The sequence below is a fragment of the Eptesicus fuscus genome, chromosome 12 (genome assembly GCF_027574615.1).
Source record: "Eptesicus fuscus isolate TK198812 chromosome 12, DD_ASM_mEF_20220401, whole genome shotgun sequence".
NCBI lineage: Eukaryota > Metazoa > Chordata > Mammalia > Chiroptera > Vespertilionidae > Eptesicus > Eptesicus fuscus.
Genome location: NC_072484.1, coordinates 86,471,611 through 86,478,483, shown reverse-complemented (window position 1 = coordinate 86,478,483; position 6,873 = coordinate 86,471,611). Strand labels below are relative to the sequence as shown.

Below are 6,873 nucleotides of genomic sequence, written 5' to 3'. Positions count from 1 at the left end.
AACCCCAGAAGTCTTGGGCTTGAGCAATTTCAAATCCACAGGCCTGAGAATCAATGAGGGCCCCCAAGAACCATGGAAGGGGGATGGAGGTCATGGGGAGGGACCCCTAGGGTCACACACAGAAAATACCTGCGGGGAACGCCCCAAGAACAATGGCTGCAGCACCGACAGCAGCGTAATCCCTTCTCAGTCCCTGGAATGAAGGGTAGGAGGAGAAATTCCTGAAGACATGACTATGTGAAAAGCTTTTCATCCAGGCATTCCCAACATCAATGTTCAGGTGTTATTGGTATGTAAAGTATATGTGTGTGGCGTGTGGTAGAGTGGAGTAACAAATGGCAGAGGTTGACAGAGGCCAAATCATGGAAGGCCATGCTAATTTTATTAACCTATATAGTGCATAAAGTGTAAGTCTAGGATTTAAAGTTACAGAGATTTCTACAAATCAATAAGAAAATACAAATAACCTATATTAATCAGGACAGAAACCCAATTCAATTATCTTAAACAAGAAAGGGACTTTATTGGCTCACAAAACGTTAAAGTCCGGAGGTAGGGCAGGCTTTAGGCACAGCTGGATCGAGGGCCTCCAGAAAAATGACATCAGAACTCAGTTCTCTGTCCTTTCTGCTAGCCTCTGAGCTTCTCCTCACTCTCCCCACATGGTACACACACAGTCCTCAGTTCCTGGATCTCCAGGAGCCGCGTTGCCAATAGTTTCCGCCGTTTGTCGAGGGCTCTCTGTGGCCTGGCCTGAGTTACATGCCTGTGCTTTCATCACTGTGGCTAAGGAGCTGCAGAACTCAGGGAGGCCAGACCTGGTCATGTATTCAGCTAAGCCATAGGGAATGGGTTCCCCGCAATAAATAAGGGCTCTGTTACCAGAAGGTGGGAAAAGAGATGCTGTACAAACAAAAACAACAAACATCCACACGTAGCTCAACTGGAAAGCAGGTAGAGGATGTGAACAGACAATCCATGGTGAAACTATAAATGGCCAATAAACATGAAAATAACCTCAACCTTACCATTAATCAGGGAAATGTAATTAAGGATTTTATTTATTTATTTATTTTTTGCTCATCAGATAAAAGTACCAAGTGTAGGTAAGGCCATATGGGGAAATGAACATTTTCCCTACAGGTGGTAAAATAATAAAGTTATGAAGGCCTTTAGGAAGGCTAAGGTGAGCCTATCAGGGAGCACACCTGCTGATGTAATACTCCACCGTACACAACTCCATCCTAAAGGAATATTCACACACATGCACACAGACATATGAGGAAAGATTTACTTTGGCAATGTAAAAGCAGAAGGAAACAATACCTTCAGTCATGGCATTTTCATAATATTGAATCCTATTCAACCATTAAAGAAATTTAAAGACCTCAGGAATAGGTTTTTGAGACCAAAAAAAGGCAAGCTGTAGAACAGTACATATATGATCCTGTTTATGTAAAAATAGCTTTTATATGCTTATGTACATTCAAATGGAGATGTATGGAAAGGGGACTAGACAGATGTATACTAAACTCTGAGAAGTGGAATGTGATTGAAGTGCTGGAGAAGAGACTCTTTTTTCTTATACCTGTATCATTTATGCTTTATACATTGAGCTAGTAGTCATTTATACTTTCATAATTTAAAAAAAAAGAAAAATGGGCAAACACAATTCCTAATAGGAAATGCAGATGGCCAATAAACGTAGGAAGAAATGTTCCTCATTAATTATCAAAGGACGGAAATAAATTTTGCCTATCAGACTGGTCTGAGTGTAGGCAAGCCCACAGGCACTCTCACTGCTGAGGGAGTTGTAAATTGCTGTGAATTGGTAATCTTTTGGGTGGCATTCTCTTAAAATGCTGAATGTGCACATTCTCTGACCCAAAAAATCCACTTGTATTTATCCTACAGAAATACCCACACAAGCCGCAAAATATATGTACAAGGATCTTAACCATACCTTTATGTATAATAATTTAAAAAAAAGAACGAAACTATCCAGGGGTTGGTTAAATAAATAACAGTATATTCATGCAATGCAGCAGTATTTGTAGCCATGAAAAACAATGTCTATATCAAACTGGGAAGGAGGGGAGACAAATTTCAGAGCAGTACATGTAAAATGGGGATATGTACCTACCTCATATGGTTGCTGTGAGGATTAAGAGTTAATCCCTGGTAAAGCACTTCAAAACAGTGCCTTTATAGGAACCACAAGTGTCGGCTATTAACACATTTTTGCTTAAACTTGTATATGCCTAAGTCTGGAAGAATAACAGACCAAGTAATTATTACTTCTGAGTAAGACTATAAGAAAGCATGTCCTTTTTCACTTTATATTCTGTACTATAAAAAATTTTAATGAGCGAATTTAATATTTTTCATATTTGTTTACTATAAAAGATAAAAACCTCTGAACCATAAGAGATAAAATCTAAAATCAAGGTTGAACAGCCACTGTTCATGGCATTGTGGAAAAATTTATGTCTGTGGAGTTCACAGAACTAGATTTGTGTTAGCTCTACTTGGCCACATGCAAGTCACACGATCTCTGAATCCTGCTTTTAAGTCTACAAATCTAAGTGCGACAGGGATAGTGTCTAATCCGATGCCTGGCATGCAGATTGTTTCAATATATACAATCCTCCCTTCAACCTACATTAACGCGGTAGACATACTGCTAAATGGTCAAGTGCCCACTTGTGTGAATGTAGGGAGGTTAACCTCCAAGAAACCCAGAATCTACCAGTAATGAGCAAATGCTCAGTGGCTGCTGGGTAGGAATCAGCAGTCTGCATGCCATTAACAGTGACTGCCTGTTTGCTAACCAAAAGTTGCCAACACTTGACAACTGCCAGATCACCATTTCATCAGAGGCTGTGCAGCCCCCAGAATTGCTATGATTATCTGTGTGGGTATAGATAAATGTATAGATGAAATCATAAATCACTGAATAGTTATTTTAAATCAATTTATCCATTGGGGATATAACCTAATCAGAAACAGCAAGTACACTAACCACTTCCTTTTCCTGTGGACCATCACCCAGTCTTTTTGGATCCTGCCATTTTCCCCACAGAGCCTTGCCGTAGCCTCAGAATCTTTTCTAAACAACCCACAGCTATGAGCTGGCAAGACCAACACTTACTTGCCAACTCTAACACTATTTTGTCTAAGCTCTCCCATTATACCAAACATCTTTGGCCTTTAAGACAAATCTACCACACTGAAGCTTCTTGGTATACAGAAAAGATATAAAATCTAAAAAAGCATGAAATTTCAGCCACTGAGAGCTTGGCTCCTTCTTACCTACTCTGATATAAAGAATCCTGTCATCCCAGCAGAATTCCAAATATGCTGCCTCAAAGCCTACTTGGAAAGAAACCAGTTATAAATCAATCAATCAATCAATCAATCAACTCAAGATCATTTCATCTTAGAGCAGAGGAGTCTATACCTTTATTGGACATTGACATGTTTCCTCTCAGCCACAGAAAAAAAGACCCAAAGTCCCTACATTTTCTTGTATAACTTAAAATACATTATATCATTACTACATATTTATAGTTCAATAAACCTTAATCTATAAAGCACATTTCTTATAATTATCAGAAAACCTATAAACAAGCCCCATTCTGCCTCGCTCCTCCACCAGCTGGCCTTGCATTTATTACTATGCTTTTTAATAGGCTCATGCAAATTTCACCTTCCACTTTTTAAATTTGATCCAAGCACCAGTTGTAACCAAAATCTCTGGAACTATGAAATGTTTATTCAAATGGGTCATTTTCCACACAATGATGCCCACTATAAAAAAAGCCTTTTCTCATATTCTATATTTTAACTTCCAGAGTTTTCCACTAAACAGTAGAACCACAGTACTTGGGATTCTCAGCCAAGGAGTATATAATCCTACGACTACAATGTATTACTTTCATACATTTTAAAAAATGTGTTAAGACTTAAAATTTTTAAAAAATAGTTCAATCAATTCTGTTAATAAACTAGTTGTTAATAGCCTAGTCATTTATTTTTTTAAATAGAACAATCCATTCAACTTAACATGTAAGTACAACCTCAATGCTAATAGAGATTGATTAGTTTTATAAAACCTCCAAAATGTGATAGAATTTTAGACTCACCTCTGAGGAAAGCTGGAGAGATGGTTAGCAATCTGAGCTGTCTTCCTTTCCCCCAAATACAACACCCTGGTAAGAGAACTACGGCTCCCCCAGGACTGCTCAGAAGGGAACCAGAGGCTAACTCACAAGAAGCCGCTTTGTACAGCCCCCCGATAATGTACAGTGGAAGAATGACCTACCTCCTCAGGGTAGGGTTACAGTACCTAGCACAGTGCCTTGTCGGTAGAAAATGTTGAATGAATGAATGCGTGGCTGCTTTGTTAGCCTGGTGTTCAACCCTTTTTTACCAAAAAATAAAATAAAATAACCAACCTGATACTTGTTACCCACCTGGTCAGGGATTTTTTTCTATCCTTAACAAAAACGAAGGCAAAATAATGAATTGGATCTTCAGATCTTGTTTTCTAAAAGCCAAGATGGACTATTACCGTCATATTTGCCCCTCAACTGTCATTCACTGCAAATTCTCTAGTGTTTTCTCTACGTTCATAGTTTATGATTATTATTTAGACTATCCACTTTCTAATGATACATAGAACATTATTTTCATTAGTGGGATGCCTCCAAATTACAGACAGGATGCAGCATTTTTATTTTCCTACAGGCAGATAATTACATCTAGATAAATTCTTGATACACTTCAATCCTTGGATCAAAATATTTTTACATCTTTCCCAATCTAGGCGTCCCATTCACTTTTTGATGTTTAATCACCATCAATTCTAATTTTACTTTGAAGCTTTTAGTCATTTTTATCTTCTATTTTCTGAAATGCTTATCCAAATTGGGTAAAAAAACCAGAAGAGCAAATTTTGAAAAGATGGTTTCAGTTTTCAGACTTCATAATCCCTATGTTGCCTTTTAATGTAGAAGGGAAGGGAGTGTATCCTTGAAAAGAATGATCCAATGATCAACACAAACTAATGTGTCTGTCTACAAAGGAAAACTGTAAGAGATAAAGAATAGAGTAGATCATTATTTGGAAAAAAAATAGTAAGAATATAAACACCCCATGAAAAATGTAGACATTCACATGTGAATTACGTTTAAAATTCCCGTTTCCAGGCAGGTATGACACCATTTCTTTCAAAACAAAATGTTAATGTTGAGTGACAATGTTCTACATTTCCCAGTGGATTTTCTAACATTCTTATAGGGAGACCAAACTGTATCATTATGTATCATTCCATGTTTTTAATTTTGTCTTCATTTCTGAAGAAATAGACCTGAGTGCTGACTTTTATTTCTAATTTCTTAAACTTTCACAACATTCAGCAGTTTTTCTGCATTGTGTCTTCGCTGATGTCTGAAAAGATTTGAGCTTTGACTATAGGATTTCCCACACTGCACACATTCGTAAGGTTTCTCCCCAGTGTGGATTCTCTGATGATTAATCAGCCCAGAATTCTGGCTAAAGGCTTTCCCGCATTCAAGACATTTGTACGGTTTTTCCCCAGTGTGGACTCGCTGGTGTTGCACAAGGATGGAACTTCGGCTGAATGCCTTCCCACATTCAACACATCCATAGGGTTTCTCTCCACTGTGGATTCTTTGATGAAGAATAAGAGCTGAGCCCTGACTGAAGTGTTTTCCACATTCATCACATATATGTTGTTTCTTTCTCGAAGGATTTCTCTTTCTTTCAAACCTGCCCTTAGGGAAACAGGCTTCTCCGTATTTAAAAATCTGAGGGACCCCCACACCGAGAGTGCCAGGAGCTTCCTGAGATTCCACTGCGGAAGGAATCTCCTGCTTTGGAGCTAGCGCTCCATTTTCAGTCCTAGCATCATCATCTGAAATAAACAGAAAATGTAAATATCACTCATTTCCTGTTCTGGGAGAAAGGAACCTGAAGAAAAAAAAAGTTAATGAATTTAAAGTAAATAAATAGTTTGCTTCATCTATAAACAGTATTATGAAAACTGATGCTAAGGTTGCCACTCTCAAAGGAGAAAAATATGAAATGACTGAGTATGAGGCTAATGAGGTAAATAACACAATGAAGGATTAAACAGTTAAATCTGAACAGAAGTAGTAACAGGCTAGTGGGTTATAAATGGTGATGAGGGGAAAGAAGAACAGAAAGATGGTAGATTTTAAGACATTCAGGAGAGAGTGACACAGTTAGGTCTGGATGGAACTTTGTAAGAACAAACATAAAATAAGGTTGGTCATTAGAAAAGCCTTATAATATCCTTTTGCTTTGAAAAGGGAGACATTACATCAAACTACAATGTCATAAAAAAGAAGCAGTCAGTTAGAAAGTAACTATTCCTGAAATGAGCAAGACAAGACCGGTCACAGCCAAGATTAGGACCCAGGAGTCCTGACAGGGGCTGAGGGTGAGCTGGGAGCATCCCGATGGTTCAGGTTGACACTTACAAACGCAATACGCCCTCACAAATGAAAGTTTTCCTGTGGAGAACACCGCCCTATTGGGTATTGCTCAGGATCCAGATGAGCTCTTATTTCTTAGCCTCAGAAAGATGTGTCTAGTGAATTATCAGCGTGCGGTACCATCACATCTGCAGGCAGCTATATGAGCAAGTTTCATTTAAAACTTTCCTGACACACACACACACACACACACACCAATAAATAAATGTTTTTAATTATTTAAAAATATATAAAATTTACAAGTCAAAACAAAAAGACTTTCCTGAACTTTGAAAAGTCAAGACCATTACTACAGGGTGAGCAGCAGCACTCGGAAAGGTGGGAGTGAGCA

The 6,873-nt window shown here is 38.2% G+C and overlaps 1 protein-coding gene across 4 annotated transcripts in view; it reads right to left on the bottom strand.

The window, feature by feature from the left end:
* Positions 1-345: 345 nt before the first annotated feature.
* The window catches only part of ZNF24 (zinc finger protein 24), an 11,156-nt gene continuing 4,628 nt past the window's right edge, over positions 346-6,873 (bottom strand). For 3 of the 4 annotated variants that reach the window (XM_054724525.1, XM_054724526.1, XM_054724527.1), the window contains exon 4: positions 346-5,938. In XM_054724525.1, coding sequence (XP_054580500.1) covers positions 5,400-5,938 — 539 coding nt within the window. In that variant the 3' untranslated portion in view covers positions 346-5,399. The remainder of the gene's footprint in view (positions 5,939-6,873) is intronic. The other variant, XM_054724528.1, reaches the window with a different exon arrangement.